The sequence below is a fragment of the Mauremys reevesii genome, linkage group 3 (genome assembly GCF_016161935.1).
Source record: "Mauremys reevesii isolate NIE-2019 linkage group 3, ASM1616193v1, whole genome shotgun sequence".
NCBI lineage: Eukaryota > Metazoa > Chordata > Testudines > Geoemydidae > Mauremys > Mauremys reevesii.
This window is the reverse complement of record NC_052625.1, coordinates 15,267,823-15,288,525: the sequence shown is the minus strand read 5'-3', so window position 1 is coordinate 15,288,525 and position 20,703 is coordinate 15,267,823. Positions and strand designations below refer to the sequence as shown.

The following is a 20,703-nucleotide window of genomic DNA, read 5'->3' as shown; positions in this document are numbered from 1 at the left end:
CTGCGCTGCCTGGAGCACTGGTGGCTGGCAGTGCTACAGCTGCGCCACCCAGCTGGAGCCAGGCCACGCTGTTGCCATCGCGCAGCACAGAGCACCGGGTCAGGCCCAACTCTGCAGCTGCACTGCCCCAGGAGCTCACAGCCCCACTGCCCAGAGCATTGCGCCGCTGGCGGCGCAAACGAGCTGAGGCTGCGGGCGAGGGGGAACAGCGGGGGAGAGGCTGGGGGTGAGCCTTCCGGGCCAGGAACCCAGGGGCCAGGCAGGACGGTCCCGTGGGCCGTAGTTTGCCCACCTCTGATCTAGAACTACCACTAAACCTTAATATTGCCCCAGTTCTGTATTTTTTTTAAAGTTTAATTGTGTGTCTAAAGTCTGCTCTCATCACTTTTTCCTATATGACAAACATCAAGGGCACCGGAACCTTTGTAGAAGTGGGGAGAGCCACCAGCGCCGGAAACGGGGGGGGACCAGGGAGCCGTGCCCACCCCCACTTTTTAACATGGGTGTAGTTGGGGGACGGGTTTGGTGTTGCCCCCAGACTGCAAGCCTTGGGCAGGCACGAAGCAGCACTGTCAGGGCCTCTGCTTTGCAGCGGGGGCACTGATCACCAGTATCAGCTCCTCCTCCGCAAAGTGCAGCCCCTACTGGCGCTACTCCGTGCCTGCTTGAAGCATGCAGTTGGGAGGGGCGAGCGCCACTCCCTACCCCGCAAACTGCACCCTTGTTAAAAGTGGGGGGCATGGCCCCTGGGAGCCTCTCGCCCCATCCCTCCCCTGGTTCCAGTGCTGTTGACAAACATGGCACTAGAAGTTTTATATCTACATGCTTTTCATTGCCAAAAAAATCTGTTGACTGTGTTCTTTATTCTTGCAACCCTGTATATACACTTGAATATTTTTTATATCATATAGAAACAGAAAATGTGCTAGTTCATGCAAACATACCTAGACTGTATTGTGATTTTTTTAAAGGATTGTAGTATTCCATTTAAGAGAGCTTAGTAGAGCCCTAAAGGACTGAGCTCGATTCTTTACGTCTGTACCTACTAGTTCCAGTAGCATCCATGTTAGTACTGTAGTTCTAAACCCAAAGTTTGATGACCTATGATGAGCTGCTGAAATAATCCTGTAATCTTCTGTTAGTTGTTGTCAAAAGAAGAAAATAAATAGACCATAAAAGATGCTTTGACAGAAAAGAAAGGCAAGAGATCTTTCCAGTAAAAATGTCACTGTATTTTTTATAAATAAATTGTTCCTTCCTTCCTGTTCTGGTCAGGAATAACAATTTGATGTAGTTAATTAATTTCACTGATATTTTAATTAGAATTTGCTATGAAGAAACCACAGCTACTTTTCACCCATGGTATCATTCCTTAACACTCTGGAATGCTTCGAAGTCTTTTGCTACAAAAACGTGAATTCAGTACTGTGAAGTGAGACCATGTTTTCAGTTTTGGTGTACAGTGTATATTTGCAAAACTAATGAGAGCTAGCTGAATAATCTAGTTCCTAACTTCTTGATTTTTACATGCACGATTCAGTGTAGGATTAACACATGCCAATATTTGCATATTTCATTGTATGAATGCAAGGTAGCAGAAGTGACTATTGGCAGCTAATAATAAGAATTTTGCATTTGTATTTAATTACTTTTATTTTATTTAAGTTACAGTTTGCGTATGTACATAAATACTTTTTATGTTACTGTCATTTTCACATTTAGAGCTTAATTGTGAGCTGAGATACACAGCAATATGTGCTGACATGGCTTGTGCAATTAGCTGCTGTGCATGTGCACGCAAGTAAGCTGATTTAGCAAGATATATGGTGACACATGCCAGGGTATCTAATGTCAGAATCAAGACACTATGTGAATAAAACATATAAGAAGTTAGTACTTTTTGCCAGCTAGTAATAGGAACACTGTCCATCATATTAAATTATTTGCTTTTAATCATAGCAGTTAGTTCATAACAGGTTGGTAGAGATCCAGGGCTAAAATCACAAATGCATTGATTGTTGTGAAATATTAACATGTAACAACAGTAAGCTCAGCTGTACTGAGGGAAGTGACAGAATAATTACAATGGGGTGGAGGGGGAAAGCAACCTGAAATGAAGAGGTGGGTGATCCTGCTTGAACAAGCATTGCTTTGTAGTTCTGTGCCTCTCTTTGCAAATTCCCTGGTCTTGGTTGGACTTTGCAACTTGACTTCAGTGGAACTTAAGCATGTACTTAAGTGCCTTGCGGAATAGAGAGGGATTTAAATACATGCTTAAAGTTAAACATGAGCTTAAGTACTTTGTTGCATTGGGGCCTAAATTCCCTTTTAGCAAGCTGTGTTCTACCAACGTTCATCTGTGCATTGCAGAAGGGCATTTGGGCAAATATTAACGAGTGTGTCAAGGATGATACGGGTCCACTCCTGGACTGCTCACAAACAGCTTCCGGCATGCAAGTCACTCTCAGCTATGTTTGTGTGTATTTGCAGCCTGCCAGTCATGCACAGGCTTTTACCAGCCTGAATTATACAGCAGGGTGACCCCAGACCCAGACTTTTCCCCAGAAATGTACTTCTTGTACTGCCCAGCTCTCATCTGGACAATACAAGCTCATAGAAAAGCTGTAAGCGAATGGACTCACCCTGCAGCGCCTCCTGCTGGTTGTCCTTGGGAATTAGCTCACCAGCCCTCCCAGGGGAACCCCCACCCACTATCTCCACTTTGCCTCAGTCTTCGCTAGTGCCCAGTCTCCATCTAGCCCCCGTTCACTGGGGCAGACTGCAGTATCAGCCACTCAGCAGAGGCAAAGGGGTTTGGACCTGCTGCCTCTGGCTACCCGTGGGCTGCCCCTGCAACCCAGTACCTAATAGGCCTTACCAGGCCTGCAGCCTGGGGCTTTCCTAGGCCAGAGCTCCCCAGCTCCCTTGGCCTTTCCCCAGCCCTGCTCCACTCCAGATACCTGGTCAGCCTCCCTGCAGCCAGGCCCTTCTCTCTCTGAACGCAAAGAGAGACTGTTGAGCTCCTGGCTCCCAGCCTCTTATATACGGCCAGCTGAGGCCTGATTGGGGAAGCAGCCACTGCTGGGCCACGCCCCAATCAGCCTAGTAGCTGCTTTCCCTGCCACAGCCCTCTCCCAGGGCTGTTTTAAGCCCGTCAGGGCAGGAGCGGGGTGATTTCCAGAACACAGGCAGGAGATTTTTGTTCTTGCCTTTTAGGGCATGGGGATTTGCAACCCTGTAGAGCAAGCCTGGCTTTATTAAATGCCCAGCCGCATTGCCACAAAACAACACAGTCACATGGTCTTTAGCTGCTTTGATGCCAGGGGCTTGTCTTTCTGATTTCGAAATGTAAGTGTAGTTGGGCATTTTTTTCCAGAAGAGCCCAGTCTCGTCAGCATTAAAAACTTGTTCTGGAAGACAGCCCTTATCTTCTACGATTTTCTTCAATTGTTCGGGGTAGACTTTTGCTGCCTCTTCATTGGCAGATGCAGCTTCACCAGTAGTCTGCACGTTTTTGAGGTTGAAGCGGTTCCTAAAACTGTTAAGCCAACCTTGGCTGGCTTTGAATTCCTTCTCATCAGAAGTCTGTCCCTCCTCGGCAGGAGGTTTGAACAGCGCGTAGAGGGTATGAATCTTTTCTCGCAACGTGTTGCCATCGATAGGCACGCGTTTTTGATTCATGTCTTCCAGCCATAAGTTGAATGTCTTTTCAGTCTTCACTAAAGTCTTATCACGCACCTGGCTCGTCACCTTAGCAGTTATTGTTGCACTTGATGCCACGGCTTGACGAATTTCTCTCTCTCGAATCTTGATGGCACGGATGCTAGATTCGTTGCAGCCATATTTACGCGCCACGTTGGAGACCGACATACCGTCTCTCAATAAGTCCAACACAGTCAGTTTTTCCTCGAGAATTGGAACAGATTGTTGAGCACCAGATGAAGTAGGGGCCATGTTGTACGAAAAATACGTATCTTTAAATAATAGAATCACACTCAGTGATGTGGTGAGATGCTCACACCATGAGAGGCATGCGGGAACTGAGACCGACTGAGGGAACAGCAGATTCACATCTCCCATCTCTCACTCGCTCCGGGGCATACGCTCATTGGGTGGAATCACCCGCACTATTTACAGGCATCTTGTTGTTTTTCTTTTTTTGCCAAGCGCGAACAGTTGAATTCGCGTAAGTTAAATGCACGTATGATGCAACTCGCCTGTAATCTTAAACATCTGAAGTCCGGTTTTAGAGCAATATGTACATTTTCTAAGTTTCAGGTTAATTTTGAATGAAAACATAAACTGTTCTTTGTTATTTAAACACCTGCTTGTGCTTCATGGCAAACTTTTTTTTAAAAGTCTTTTTGGAAGCAAATGGTTATAGATCTATTCTGTATTTCTACTTTGATCTTTACATAATGTTTTTTCTTAAAAGTTCATTTTCACCTGCTACTTATCCTCTAACTGAAGTCATAGAGCTCTTTTGTGACATCACATTTAGTTACTGTGGAAATTTTGTCACATTATTAAGGTTATAATGTCACAATGTAGTTATGGCTTTATATGAGGAATAAGAAGCAGGAGCAGATGAGATCTTGCATCTAAATGTTCCCTTTGCATTCCCTTTTTATTCTTGTCTTTGTGCCTTGTTCCATGCTCCCACCTATACTTGAAACGGTCCTTCTCTTCAAACGCCTTTTCTTTCTTCAAATTCATTCTATAAATAAAATCACTTACCCTACAAAGCCTTTGAATCATGACCCACCAAAACATGGGTGCAAAGGTAGGAGGCATGGGGTGTGTGTGTGTTTTTTAATGAAAAACATACCAATATCTATCTATACATAAGTAACGCTAGTGGAAGAATGAAGGCGTTTCTGAGTGATTCTGTGGCTGCAGCAGGGGATGGGGCAAGAAACAAGCAGCCAGAAAGCTTTTCTGTGATTTCCTGACGCTCTTGTGGCAGAGAGAGTTGCCTAGTGGCATCCTGCATCTACTTTGTTTAGGGAGGTGCAAAAGATTTGTGCTCTTCCTGAAGAAACATTACTATTGAAGGTCTGTTGGTATACCGCAACGAGAGGGATCCAGACTTAGCGACGGAGCTTGGAGAAAAGCAGGAGAGACAACTGGAGGACACATGGTGCACATGTACTTTTGAGCGGAGGGCCAGGAAGTTTTGGCACTATGCCTTTTAAAAGCACATAGACTTCCAAATCAGTGTGTGAGCATGATGATGTCCGGTATCTGAATTGCACAGTAATGGATGTATCTAATGTACATCGGTGCCTCTTAATAGCAGAGTAATGGCCACATTAGAAATGTCTAGATCAGTGCTTTTCAACCTGTGGTCTGGGGACCCCTGGGGGTCTGCAGACTATGTCTAAGGGGTCCGTGAAAGGTTGTTGTTACCATAGCATAGTGGTTTCCAACAAATCCGCAAATGAAAAAAGGTTGAAAACCACTGGTCTAGATACATAAGTATATAAGACGGACAATTTACATGCAACAAAGTAACAATCATGTAGCTTTGATACCGTAATATAGTCATCTGAGAGGTGGAAGGTACCCTTCTTGCTGACTGAATGGGGTCACAAACCAAAAAGTATTCTTCCCGGCTGTTATCTAGAGAGACGTGGTGGATATCCCTACCCTGTAAAATAGGGAGAAGCTGCCAACAGACCTCTGATTCCCCTGGTTTATCCCACTGCCCTCTTCTCTCAGGTAAATGCAGAGCACCACAGCATCCCACCATTTGGAGAAGGGGAAATTTCTTATGCCCTAAGGTTATAGGAACTTTTCCGGGATGAAAAGACAGATTGACTCCCAAGCATAGGAAGTTGTAGCGCACAAGTAATAGGGAATTTATTTACACAATCCCCCTTATTCAAATCTCCCTCCAGTTTAGCTGAGGGATTTGGAGTGTTTTGCTCTTCTGTTGCAGACTAACATTTTTGCTTGCTAGATAATCCCTGGCTTTTTAGAGTTTGCACAATTCAGAAGATTATGGATAATTTCTCGTGGTAAATGTATTCCTTTTTGTTCTTGTCATTTAATTTGGTCAATTTTTCCCCTCTACTTTTTTAGCTTTATTCATTAGACAGTTATAACTAACTGTAGTCAGACCTTGCTGGACTCACGTTATCAAGTTGGAAATAAATTGTGATTTTATCTAGTCTAACTGCAACATAAGGATAAATTGAAGTTTTGAAAAGTTGTAATAAAAGCTACAGGCGTGTGACTGTGTCTAACATTTTTACTAGGACAGAACCTTAAAGGACATCTTTCATGACTGGGACTCTCTTGAAAATTGTATGTGCTTTCAGACTAACACAATATTCATCTTTGTCAGGATAGGAGGTTACTAAAAATATGTTCTTCTGCTTTTAATGTATTTGTTTTGTATGTCAGGTATGTTTAGTTTGTATTTGAAATGTCATGCCAATTAGTTTTTAAAACCTAATATAAATTAGCAGAAAAGAGACGAAGTGAAGAGTTTTCGGTTAAAAACATTAATAAAGAAAAGAGGGAAATAGTTCATTTGTTTATATGTTGTTCTGTTCACTGTTATGCAGGGTGCATAACATTTATACTCATTCATTAAGATGTGTATAACTGCCATTTTGCGAAAGTAGGGGCATAGATGAGAAAGAAAGCCAACAGAGATAGGCAGGTGAGATAATCAAATTCCTGTCCCTATTGCTTCCTATACTTCAGCACAGTCAAATGAAATCTTTCATTCTCTTCCCTTTCAGTAAAAATGTGGAAAATACAAAACTCAGAAAGAAAATTCATAAATGAAAATATCTGCTGTAGCTGACAACATAATATGTTCATATGAATTAGAGATAGTCTGATGTCATCTAATCCATGCCATTTACAATCCAGGTTTGCTCCCAACTGTATACTTCCTACTGCTTTTGCAGTTCATTTTTAAAAGTCTAAAGTAATGGTGCTCCTGCTGCTTCCTTTGGAAACTATTATACAATTTAATAGATCTCACTGCAAGGAAGTTTTGCCTGGTATTCCATCTAACAGCATGCTGTACATCAATGTTTGTTTCACACCTGTGACATAGAGTAGACATGGGTTATTATGATAACATCTATTAGAAAAGAAGCATTTGCCTGGCATCACATTTTTAAAATATAGAATTCTAAAAATATAAATGTTTAAATTAGAAATATAAATACAATCCTGGATCCTTGGCCCCGGTAAGTCCTCTCTGTGCTTCTCCAGTGATGCAAAGAGGACTTAGAGCTGCCTTAATGCAACAGCTGAAGACCCCTCCTATATAGAGGAAATCTCAGCAGGTTTCAGGCTGGCATAACCAGCTACTTTCTTCTCTGGAAGAGGTGGCATAAGAGGTGGGACCAGAGCACAATGTGGTCCAACGATCCATGCTGGCAAAAGAGATCCTACAGAGTTGATCAGGACACACATTTGAATGAAGACAGACACGGGGCTAAAATTTAAGCAGCAGGCTGTAACTTGATTAGCTTGCCACTGGGGGGGAGCACCTCCACATCCCCCTCCTCTTCTGCGCCAGGCATTTAAGTGGGTCTAGTGTGAAAATCAGAGGGATATTGTGAGCCTAACTGTGGGAAAGTAGGTAAACGTTTATCACGTGTTACACTAATCTATAACAATGAATGTTGATGGGGAAAGGTGTAAAAGGGAGACAAATGAACTGAACTCGTCTACACAAAAAGGCTTACTGAGCTAATTCAAGGACTGTTCAGAGATCACGCTTGGTGAACATAGAAAGTGTGGGGCTGGAAATCAGTGAACCAACATTGGTGTGTTGGAAATTAGTTCTAATTGGTGGACAAAATAAGGAGGGATGTGCTATTTCACTCATCATTCCCTTCGGGGGTCCTCAGAAAGGGACTTTGAAGGGGAAATTAGCGGCTGTGGATCCCGGCTGACTGAAAGCTGGGAGAACAGGAAGGAGCAAGCCTCACCACTATGGCTGCCAATCCCATTATCTCCTGGGATGCCAGGATCCACTCTGACACCCGTTGGGCCTTCGTTGTCCTAGTCCCGAAAGATGTTCTTTTCCTCCCCATCTTATTTCTTCTCTTTCCTAGTCCTCTGCTTTTGCCTACTGTCTAAGATGACTCTGGGTTAGCTGGCCAAGACTGTATTTTGCAACATTTTGTTAGTCTGTGACCAGAAAGACAGCCAAAAGGAAGGCCCTAAGTAGCCCAATGTTGGTACACGTTTGCCTGGTCTCTGAGTGGTTAATAAGACGGAATGCCGTGTCTGTGTTTTCCAGCAATGAGATTGCAAGTGAGAGACAGCACCAGAGACAAAAACTACATTTTTAAAAATCTGTTCTGTTCTTTTCTTTCCCCTTTTGTGTGTGTTTGTCTTGTTTTATCTTCAGGAAAACAGGATTGGACTTTAAGAACAGCAGCAAAAACAATGGCTCCAGACTATCTCAACTAACTTCTTGTCTTTTCCCCCAAAAGGAGAGTTGTTGCTGTCTTTAATGCTATCTAAAAGACTGTCAGCTAGGGAGGGTTTCCTTCTAAAAGCTCTCCAGCTCAAGGGAGGAGGAACAAGAAATGTTAAAATGAGAGCCTTCCTTAACAGTTTACATTTCAAAGGCTTTAACTGTTTTGTCTTCTTTTCCTTTAAAAAAAGGTTAAAAAGATTTTTAATGCTGTGTTTGCCATGGTACTAATCTGCTGAGGTCTCTGTATAGCAGACCCCAAAACTGATTACAACTGTTTAATGTTTGACAGTGACAGAGTCATATTAACACCTCTGAATCTTTGGGCCCATATATGCCAATACAGTGGGCAAAGGGAAGATAGCATAATGCCAGTTAAATACCCTCCTCCCAGATGCACCAAGAAGTATGGTGGTACACCTGGGGATCAACTCACATTGCTGATTTTCTTCAATGCTTTTTCACAGACATACACACATTAAGGGTATTGTAAAAAAAACAGACACCTAAAATTTGGCAACCAGTTAGTCCATATATGGCCAAAGAGACCCAAATTACCCTTAGCTCAGCCCCTTTTTATCAAGATATTCCAGAAAATATTTTTTTATCATAATAGTGATTTTACCTACTGCTTATGCTGCAGTACCCTGGCACAATAGCGTCAGCTGACAGTGGAGCTGAGATCTTCGTTCTTTATTCTGTATTACTTTGTAATGGTGGATTTAATTCAAACTCTTACTGCTTTTTGGGATTTAATTAGGCAAAAACAAAGCTTTGCTTGTCCCTCTCACCAAGCAGCACTCCTTATGCCAAGCTATGGCATCAGAAAGGACTGCTGTTTCCTGTGACTCAGTTTGCAGTACAGTCTGTGCCACTTAACAGAGGTGACTTTAATAGGGATGTTTGATTAACTCTGAAATGTGTCCAAGACACTCTCCTGCCTGTATTTAGGCTTTAAGTTCCTCCTTTATTGGGAGGCCTCTGAGACCTCATGCCAGACAACATTAGTGTATGAATTCATTAGGTGCCTATCACTGGGGTATCTAGACACCATTATATACATTTAAAAGCACCTGAATGATCAAAGCTAATAGGGATGGAAGAAAGCTGATGTTTTAAATGTCTGTGTGCAACTGAGGTGAAATTAAAGTTCAAAAGCAACTTTTAGAGCATCTGATAACTGAGGATATGATGTTATTCTTTATAATTATTAAATGTTTATATAGCGGTAGCACCCGAAGACCCAAATTTGCTAAGTGCAGTGCAAATACATAAGAAAAGATAGTACACTAATGTGCTATGCACCTACCTCTGAATATCAGATCCCTTTTATGTGTGTCAAGTTGAGCACTAAGGAATTGAAGCATCCAAAATCACTAAACACTTCGGAAAATCTTGGCTTTAGTTTTTAAAATGTCTATAGACATGAAAATGTTACATAAAGCATACTACAGTGTTAACTATGTTTTTTCTGAGGAACAAAATGCAGCAGGGAAAAAATGCAACATAATGTGTCTTTGGTACTTAAAAATACACTTGCTGATAAGACTGGCCTCTTTATCCATACAGGGCAGGATTTCAATCACAATTTTCAGCATCTGAATTCAGTATAATCCATGCAACATATGGAGATTTTTGGCCCATAGTTTTGAAGTGATCAGCATAAATAGTTATTGTACACATGTCGCAATACATTTCTCTTTTGCTTTTTCATTCTGTTTCTCTTTTTCATTGATAAAGCTTTCATAGTACTGTACATATAATATATTTTGTTGGCCAAGATAAAAAGACTTCTTGTTATTTTGTAAATTAGATTGCCATATATCAGAGAGGGATGTCAGTATGTACTTTGGAACATTAAAGTTTCTTGATTATTGTTTCCTGATGTCTTATTTTCTGGCTTCTTGGATTTAGCTCCTCTTTCATTCAGGTGTACTGGTGTCCCTAAGCCTTTCTGGGCCACAGCTGGAGAAAGTGGTGATTGACAGGACCCTGGCGGGGAAGCTCATCTCCGACACCATCAGTGATGGTAATTACACCCATGTGCAAATCAATTGCCTACATTAACAATAGAGCAGGCGAAATAGTATGTCAACAGGTAGACTAATTATTGCCACTGGGGACTTGAAAACACAACAAGTAATTGCATGTAATGCCATAGTTAGAACCCTCAGGACCAAGAACAGTTTGGGAATAATACTTAACATCAAAGTTTTCAGTCTTGTCAAATATTGAATGGATTTTCTAAAATTCATTTTCTTACACATTTTAAACACTGGAACATGCAATTGTTGGCATGCTTACTTCATATACAGGGAAAAGTGACAGAAGCAGATAATAATGAAATAATTGAACAGGATTTTTACATATACAAAATGCTCAGTTATCAAAAATGGCAGGATAGCGATGCACGTATTGAGCTGTCCTGGCTGCATTTCTAGATTGCCAGCTCCCAGGAAATCAATATTTCTAATTATTAAGGACTGCTATTGCAATGAGATGTGTTTATTTAAAAATCCAGTGTATATGAAATACATCGGTTTTCAAGAGTGTTGTAATAGAAAAGTTTTTATTTTTATTTTGTTAATGTTCCGCTGCAAACCTCCACTGAGAACTGTAATCAGACATTAGTATCTTGGCATCTGAATGACCAAGAATATGCAATTTCAATTTGAGCCTGAGCAGATGTGAATTTTACACTGAATACTCAAAAAAAGCTTAAGTCCAAGCTTATATATAGCCTGGGTTATAGGCCCAGAGTCACAAAGGGACTTAGGTGCTGTGACTGTCATTTAGAATTCCCTGGCTTATGTACTTTTTTCAGAGCTTTTTTAAAGTAAAAAATTACTTGTCTAATTATTTTTTCAAATTAATAAATCTTAACAGAAAATTGTAACAATCAAAACTGTACTTCCATAGTTAGGGTTATATAAAAAGTCTCCATTCCATCCTTTGTTTTCACTTGCTCATCACTTTCTGAAACTTTCAACTTTCAGTTTAAAAATACCCAGGTCTGAACGTGAAATATTTGTTAAAGTTTGTATTAAAAAATAGCTGAACTATTTTTGCTCAATGAGAGAGAGAGAAAAAAAGTCTTAGAAATTCTATTTTAAAAATAAATTCTTGTGACCTTTTTGGAGATCTCTATTGCCCAGACAACAGGAGCTGAAAGTTTGCAAAACAGTGTACAGAAGAAATTTCTCCGGAAGACATTGGGTTTAATTTGTTCTAATTGTGAGGCTTTTAGAGTCTGTTTTATATTTGGTTTGGTTTGGAGGTTTTTTACTTTGTTTTGTTTTGTTTTTTGCTATCATGAAATGTGCAGCCAAGAATGAAGATGCTGCATATGCATGTGGAGCTAACTTATTTACAACAGAAATGTCCAATCATACATTCTGAAGACTGACAAGAATACCTGGGGTGAGAAAAGATCAGTTGCCAAATTTGAATCAGTTTCAATGTCAGATTAAAGCCCACGAAATTCACTTAACATGCTATAGATTTAGGCCCGGATCCTCCAAACTGACCCAAAATGACAGACACGCCCGTGCAGAACCCCACTGAAGTCAGTGGAGGTTTGCCTGGGCACTGGGGTCCATCTGCATGAATCAGAGTGCAGGATCAGGGCCTAAATATACAACAAAGAGTATAGAAATCTGCTGCCATACAAAGCCACCTACATTCACAAATAAACAGCTTCATAGTTAACTTTCTTCTCTTGTGAACTGCACTTAAGGAAGCCTCTGCTGATGATTGAAAATAGACTAGTATGTGGGTTCTAACAAACTCATTAAAATAATTTCTCATTATTCAATGGTATTTAATATTTAAGGAGCCTAAATCCAAAGATATCAGTCCATTTTAACAATGATATATGTAGAAAAATGGGAAATATTACAATATGCCACAAATGTGTATAACTTTTATGATTATATTATATGACTTGAGAAGTAGTATGCCATCCTAAAATTATAGATTGTAACATAATGCATCCACAAGGTGCAGAACTAAGGTTGCATATATAACCTTAACTTTAATATTTCCTGACTTTTGAGTGTTTAGACATTCAACCATAATATTTTATTAAATATAATTGTCATCTATGGAATATGCAAAAGTTTGTGGCTACAACTCTGAAGGAGAGAAAGACTTATTTGTTGTTAGTTTAGTTTATTATAGTGTGTTAGAACATAGAATAGAATTAGCTAAATAAAGAAAAGTTTGATATGGAAAAAGACCCCATTTTCGTAAATCAAAGCCACACAACTCTCAGAACAGGAAGGATTGTCATAACTACCATCCAAGTCTCTTGACATTTCAAAATGCCTAAATTCTGTTGAGACATTGTGGTCTCATGACAGGCATGTGCTGGATTCATAGACTGATACTCTACCTAATTTTCAAAAGCTCGCTGCGGCATTATGGCCCTGTACAGCAGCATTCCAATTCTCTTTAAGGGGCTCTGTGAGCAATGGTATAACCAGGGTTGATCATTGTTTTAGGCCTAATCTGGTGCAGGAAGTAGGCCTTTTCCTGGGTGTGCTCATCTAAGCAGATTCTCCAGATTTACAGGTATTGATGGCAACTGAATGTATGCCTGATTCAGGAAAGAAGAATTATGAATGGACGGCAATCCCTTTGATAATATCTTATACCCCTACTTTTCCTCCCAACCCTCTCTTGAAATCTTTTCCCACACCCAATCCTATAATCTAGCTTTGCACCCTAGCTATCACCAGGTGGCTCTGAATGACCCAGCTGTGCTGCCGGTCTAAACAATAAGAGTCACCTTTCCTGTTCCCCGCCCCTTCAGCCAATACCCAGGCAACCAGAGCTTTGCAGAGACTGAAGAACAAACTTTCTCTATTCACCACTCCCACCTGCTCATGGATCCCTGATCCCTAGTCTGTCTTTAGACACAAAATTCAGGAGTGTTCTGAGGTTTGATGTAGGCCTATCTCTAGTGTAGCATAAATATATGTTGACGTTTATTTCTAGTAATCGAGTGTATGCAATTGCATATATACAAAGAGGCCATGTCTCTAACTTTGAATTTTCTTGTGTGTGTTAAAATCTCAACTGTAGCATCAAAGGTACAATGTCAGGTAGTTTAGGCCCAAAGTTTTGTTTCAAAACTTAGTATTAACAGAGTTGCTTTTATGAAATTTTTAAATATCCGTGACCACAGTTTGTTTAAATCCAAACATTTTCCTTTGGCATTTGCATACCAAATGTTGCAGAATTGTGCTAATACCTGACAATCTGAAAGTGCAGCTGGCTGTAAAACAGACTGCAAACCAAAGCAAAGCTGACTAGTTTATTTTCTTTGTTCAAGTGGAGTGTAATGCAAGAGTAAGCTATCAATATCAATTATTAAAAGTATGTTATCAAAATTCTTATATATTTAAGAATCTAGGGTCTTAGTCACAAATGCAAGGCATTTTTAAATTGAATTTTTTAACCAGGTAATTTATTTAATTTTTTTTTTTTTACCTGATGGTGTCCCTTTCTTATAGGTTTCTGCATTTAATTCTTGAAAATAAATCTCGCCATTTTGACTAAATGGTTCTGTCCAAAGAGGAATTTTCAGTCAACCATCCATTGGTTGTCTGAACACTCAGACATTCTCTTACAGGTGTTCACAGTTCAGAGAGCAGTGCAATGTTTGGGGGAAACCCTAAATTGTTGGCAGTGTTGTAGCGCTCATTTTCTTTGTTCACCTGTGTTTTCTCTGTTTGTAGTGCTAGTTAATTTATTTTACATTTAAATATTTCTATTTATATTATATGGTAACATAATTGTGATTCCATAGACATTTTCCAGACTTCAAGGGAGTACATCCACTCTTCGACATGCATGTGGTTTAGATCAAGAGCACAGAGGCAGAATGTCATGTGGAAAGCTTTCAACAGGTTCATTTTTGCCCATAGCAAAAGTATTATAAGGAACAACATTCTTGACTGCTGTGGTAGCATCTGGAATCTTACTGCTGCTACATCACTTATTGTTTATTCGTGACAGGTGATGTAAAATTACCAAATCCAACTCAAATAATGATTTGCATTTGACCAGCCCAAATGCAAACAATTTTGTACAAATCCACAATCCCAAAATATCAATGGGAGTTGCCTTGGGCAAGGGACTGAGGAAGGTACCAAGATGAGGATGGGGGGTGGGAATAAAACATATATCTGATTAGAGTAATAACTTGGTATACGATAATTTATTCAGGTGTATTTAATCTGAGTACTCCCTAAGCTTTATTTCTCATTTCCAAGAAAGTCCTGGCAAGATGACACATTGATGTCTTTTAGGAGATTACACAGGCTTCAATGTAATATTTAAGACATGGTCTTGAAAAAATTGCTTTTTGCAGTGTCTCAGTGGAGAACTCAGTAATTTGTTTTGTTATTGGTAGTAGGTATTACAGCGGTGACAATTTTTATTTGTTTTTCAGCTGTTCTTACAGACAGTTTCATCATCTTGTCATTTTGGGAGCAAAACAAGCTCTGCTTCATTCAGTTTACAAAGAAGACAGGTTCTCCTGATGTAAACAAAAGACTGGAAAAACTCTCATCCTTGGATTTTAAGGTATAGCTGTCAATGATGTCTGTAAATACCATAGAAACTTTGTTATGGACCACTAGCACTGATGGATAGAGTATTGCACAGTAAAATGCTGGTCTTTGACATAGCTCTTTACCTGCCATTCTAATCAAAATATTTTACATTCTAAAAATGAAATGTTTTTGGCAAAGTCAGAAAATATCTAAATGGAATGGTATTTTATTACTTTTTTAAAAAAATTGCTGTGCCAATAAGGGTCCAGTTTTTCATACATTTAGTGTAAGATTGTTACAGTTCTTTAGTTTAAAGATTGCTACAAAGCTGACTGAGGCCAAAGTAGGAGGTGTGAAGTGTAATTATTCATCTGTAGAAGATCTTGAGTATGTGGATGATATTGGAGAGACTATGGACCAACTACAGCTAATGCTGGAAGAGCTGCAAAAAACAGCAGGGTGATTAAACCAAAGCTATCCATGCCTCCTATAAAATGGAAGCTAATGACCTGCTGGCATGATATGTAGAGGACAATGACATTGAATGGGTGAATAGTTTTATCTATCTGAGTAGTCGGTTGACAGCAGGCAATTCTGTAACTGGAGGAGTCGCACGTTGGATCACATTGGACACATTTCAGCATCTTCAAAGGCCTCTGATTGGGTGGTGGGATATCTGTGTTACAACTAAGATATGAATATTCAGTGCGGTAGTGATGGCAACCCGGGTTGTATGGAGCAGAACCCTGGCCGTTAAAAACAGCTGAGGAGAGGAAATAAAACAGTTGTCAGTGCCAAAAGTTAGGTTGATTTGATTTTTGTCACAAATGAGGAGACACTTAGATGATCCCGGAAAGTTGCAGTCTTGCACCAGCTGAGAACAAGATGGCTGCAATGGTAGGGTCATGTCCAACATGCAGAAGGAGGTATGCTCTTAAGAAGGTTTGTAGAGCTGAGGTTGAAGGAAGCAGAGCATGAGGCCAACCATGAATGAGGTTTGAAGATGCAATTCTGAGGGATTTAAGAACTGTAAATCCTCCCAAACTGACTTTTGTCAAAGGAAGAAGACTCGCAAGAGACCATTCAAGATGGAAGTCCCTTCTACACACCACCATGGATACATCATAGCCATGTGAATTTGCTGCTGCTGTGTTACAATTGTTTGTAGAAGCCGTAATTCTCCCTCTAGTTACAATGCTCATTTCCTAGGCATATGGGAGAGAGGGTATGGGTAAAGCACTGGACTAGGACTTGAGAGACATGAGTACTATTCCCTTGGCCAAGTGGCTTAATCTCTCTGTAGCTCAGTTCCCCAGCTGTAAAATGAGGATTGTAATACTCCCTTTCTCCTGGCATTTGTCTATTTGGATTGTAACCTCTTTGGCTTTTAGTACAATGAGGCCTTGACCTCAGCTGAGACCTGTATAAACAATAATAATAATCCTCCAGGTTCTCTTTGAGGGCCATTATCTTCAAACAGAAAGGTTGAAGTTTCTAGTTCACTGCAAGAATAGAGGACAGAGAACCACCTTCCCCAAAAGGCTAGAAAGATATGTAGTAAGCAAGAGGAGGGGAGTTTGCACTTATTACAACCTAGATAAATATTAAGGGAAACGACCTTGTGGTAGCTAGTATTTTCTTCCTGATCACCTCCAGGTAATTTGTTTCTTTGTATATGAGCATTTGCATCTATATAGCAGGCTTTTTCAAGAATATGTTTAGTTTAAGTTTTGTCATAGCACATTTTAACTTGCAAGGTAGGAATACTTTCTGCTAGGGTGAGTAATACATTTTCCAGGCTGTTTCAGCTCAAGGCCTCTTTTCAGCAGTGACTTGTGTTTGCGAGATTGAGCCAACCTCTGTAACGTGGATTTGAGACAGTTCACCGTTCACCAGGAACTGAGCTGATACGTACTTTACTTTAAAATGATGCACACTTGTGCCTTGCCTACAGGTATTTGTTAAGGTTGCTACTTTAGAAGCAAGATTGATGATCTCTATGCCCCTAAACTTTAACTGAGAAACTGTAATGAGCTGATGCTTACCATGATCGTTTCCTGGTAAGGGCTATGTCTCCGATGTTGCTTTATCCTTATATATCACAGTTTTATTCTGGATACTACTAAGCGTGTTTCTGGACCCAACTGTGGTGACCTTTTTCTTGGGGAAGAAGGAAAACCTAATCCATAGAAACATCTCACTGTGCTAGGAAACCAGACATACCCTCTGTGTTCCTTAATAGGGTTGTTGTGTTTAGTGGTTTGCTGACACAGCTGAGCTTCTGGAAGACGTCTATGTACGATGCTAACATTGCTTTCTCTAGATCCATGGTTCTCAACCAGGGATACACGTACCCCTGGGGGTACACAGACGTCTCCCAGGGGGTACATCAACCATCTAGATGTTTGCCTGGTTTTACAACAGGTTACATAAAAAGCACTAGTTAAGTCAGTACAAAGTAAAATTTCACACAGACAGAATGAGAAAGTAAGCAATTTTTCAGCAACGGTGTGCTGTGACATTTGTATTTTTATGTCTGATTTTGTAAGCAAGTAGTTTACTTGGAGGTGAAACTTGGGGGTAGGCAAGACAAATCAGACTCCTGGAAGGGGTACAGTAATCTGGAAAGGTTGAGAGCCACTGCTCTAGAAATCAGTGGGAATGATTACGGATTATGTTTTGGCCAGACAAAAAAAAAGGCATTAGCATTTTTACTGGCATGCTCTTTTGTGTCAGGCTTACTAGTTAGGCAGCAAAATATAATTTTAATTATCTTTAAACTACAGCAGTGTGAGCAACCATAAAGTATTACACCTCTACCTCGATATAACGCTGTCCTCAGGAGCCAAAAATCTTACCGCGTTATAGGTGAAACCGCGTTATATCGAACTTGCTTTGATCCACCGGAGTGCGTAGCCCGCCCCCCGGAACCTTGCTTTACCGCGTTATATCCGAATTCGTGTTATATCGGATCAGGTTATATCGAGGTAGCGGTGTATTCATTACTGCAAGACTGTTATGTCAGCTTTCTGTAGTAAAGTACCAGGGGCGGCAAGTTATATGAGCCCATGGTGCCCAGGCTCCAGCAAATTCAGGGCCCGGGGAGCCCGGCTCCACCAGTGTTCGGGGCTGGGTGTCTCCCCCGGCCCTGCCTGCTGCCCTGCGCTCCTCCCTCGAGCATCCCTGCCTGCCCTGGGCAGCGGGCAGCTGCCCCCTGCAGCTCTGCGCTGCGCTCCCTCGCTGGCTGCTGCCGCTGCCAGCTATAACTTAGGGAGTGGCGCCGGGGGCAGGCTGAGGTGGCTGCTGCGCCTGCGGAGGGAGGAGGCACATGGTAGCTTCCCCCTTCCCCACCCCCGACGCCGAGTCAACTCCAGGGGGGTGGGGGAGTTATCCTGGCAGGACCTCCTGAGCAGCAGCTGTGGGGGGGGCTTGGGTGAGTGTTGTGCCGGGGGTGGGGGAGCCAGGGAGGGTCCCTCCCTCCCCTGGAGCTCGCTGCTGCCAGTGGGGAGAGGGCTGGGGGAGTCCTCCTCTCTGGCCCCCTCCCCAGCCCCAGAGCAGCCTGCCTGCTGCACCCCAAACTGCTCATCCTCGGCCCAGCCCCATGACCTGCACCCCCTGCCGCATCCCAACCCTCTGTCCCAGCACAGAGCCTGCACCCAGCACCCAAACCCCCTCATGTACCTGGTACCCCAAACTTCCTCCCACACCCACTCCTGCACCCTAACCCCCTGTCCCAGCCCAGAGCCTGCACCAGCACCCAAATTCTCTCCCGGAGCCTGTACCACAAACTGCCTGCCGCACCCAGACTCCGTCCCAGAGCCTTAGGCAGGTGTGGCGCGGGGCGGGACTTCAACCCTTTCTGGGCACCACCAAAAATTATACAAACCTGCCACCCCGATAAAGTACAGATATTCAGAACTGCACTACCTTGGTCAAACCAATGTAGAGTTGCAATCAACAATGATAAGAATCAAAGATACTCCTCAATGGGATGTCTGGGGCACTATAACAGTGTTGCCTTCTTTTCTAAACCAGTTCCTGGTCATTTATCTTATTCACAGGAGCTGGGCGCCTTGTCAAAAGGGCAGAGGAAACAAATGTAAGAAGGTTTGGTTAAAGCATAGGACTAGGACTCAGAAGTTCTCAGTTCAATCCTTGTCTCTGTCACAGACTCCCTGTGTGACCTTGGACAATTCACTTAATCTTTCTGTGTCTCCCTGTTGCACCATCTCAAAAGAGATATATTAGAATTGGAAAAGATACAGAGAAGGGCAGTAAAAATGATTAAGGGTAATAGAACAGCTTCCATGTGAGAAGAGATTAAAAAGACTGGGACTGTTCAGCTTGCAAAAGAGATGACGGGGGAAGGGGAGGGATATGCCAGAAGTCTGTAAAATCATGACTGGTGTGGAGAAAGTGAATAAAGAAGTGTTATTTAGCCCTTCATGTAACACAAGAACCAGGGCTCACCCAATGAAATTAATAGGCAGCAAGTTTAAAACAAACAAAAGGAAGTACTACTTCACACAATGCATAGTCAGTCTGTGGAATTTGTTACCAAGGGATGTTGCAAAGGCCAAAACTATAACTGGTTTCAAAAAAATAATCAGATAAGTTTGTGAAGGATAGGTCCATCAATGGCTATTAACTAAGATGGTCAGGGATGCAACCCCATGCTCTGGGTGTCCCTAAACCTCTGACTGCCAGATGCTGTTACTGAACAACAGAGGATGGATCACCTGATTTCCCTGTTCTGTTCATTTGAAGAATCTGGCCTTGGCCACTGTCAGAAGACAGGATACTGGGGTAGATGGACCATTGATCTTATCCAGTGTAGCCATTCTTACATTCTCATGTTCTTATTTGTAAAAGGAGGATACTCCTGGTCTCTTTTTAAATTGTAAGCTCTTTGGTACAGGGACCATATCATACTATGTCTTTGTTCAGTGCCTAACATAATAATGTCCAATCTTGGTTGGCACTTCTAGGCAGTATTGTAGTAATAATGAGTCAGGCTTATTTTCTTCTCAGTTTTATGGATAGTTTTTTTGGTTTTAGCCTCGGTGCTTGGAGGCAGAAAAATAGTTTTGTTTTTCTTCAGAATGTCGCTGACTAGCAGGATGGGAAGACGTGGCTTTGGAGTTTACTGTTTATCTTTGGAATGTACTCAAACTTTCTGATGAAGTATTAACTGTACAGCTGTTTCCTAGTTAGCTGGAAATTTGATTTGTGTACAATATATACCCAAGTGAAACCATCATTGTCTGCATCTTTTTCCTTTCTGAGAAGTACCATCTTTGGTCCTATCGAGACAGTGAGACTTTGAATAAAGATAATTGGAGCTATTATGTGAATCAACAGCACTATGTAGTCTTGGAGACTGGCAAAACATAAGACCAACTACTACCAATTCCCTATTCTCAAGAGGACTGTCAATGTTGAAGGCGTCATCTAATATAGATAAGATTTTTAAAAAAAATGAATAATATTGTTTTTAACTGATACATGATTGGTAAAATTATAGTACAGCCCTGTAATTAATATCTGGGACTGCATTTGTGCTTGTTAGCTATAAAGTATTGTTATTTCTCGTCTAAGTATGCCTTCAGCATATTTTTGAATAATAAAATAAAAGCTAAGGGTTAAGTTAGCATTCCTTGGATAAACTTTACACGGATGTCATATACT

General features: G+C 41.3%; 1 protein-coding gene across 11 annotated transcripts in view; it reads left to right on the top strand.

Annotated features, from left to right (window-relative positions):
• Window positions 1–20,703, top strand: part of LOC120401063 (WD repeat containing planar cell polarity effector) — a 301,239-nt gene that overhangs the window by 150,217 nt on the left and 130,319 nt on the right. For all 11 annotated transcript variants that reach the window (XM_039530641.1, XM_039530637.1, XM_039530632.1 and 8 more), the window contains 2 exons: window positions 10,370–10,484; window positions 14,913–15,046. In XM_039530641.1, coding sequence (XP_039386575.1) covers window positions 10,370–10,484; window positions 14,913–15,046 — 249 coding nt within the window. The remainder of the gene's footprint in view (window positions 1–10,369; window positions 10,485–14,912; window positions 15,047–20,703) is intronic.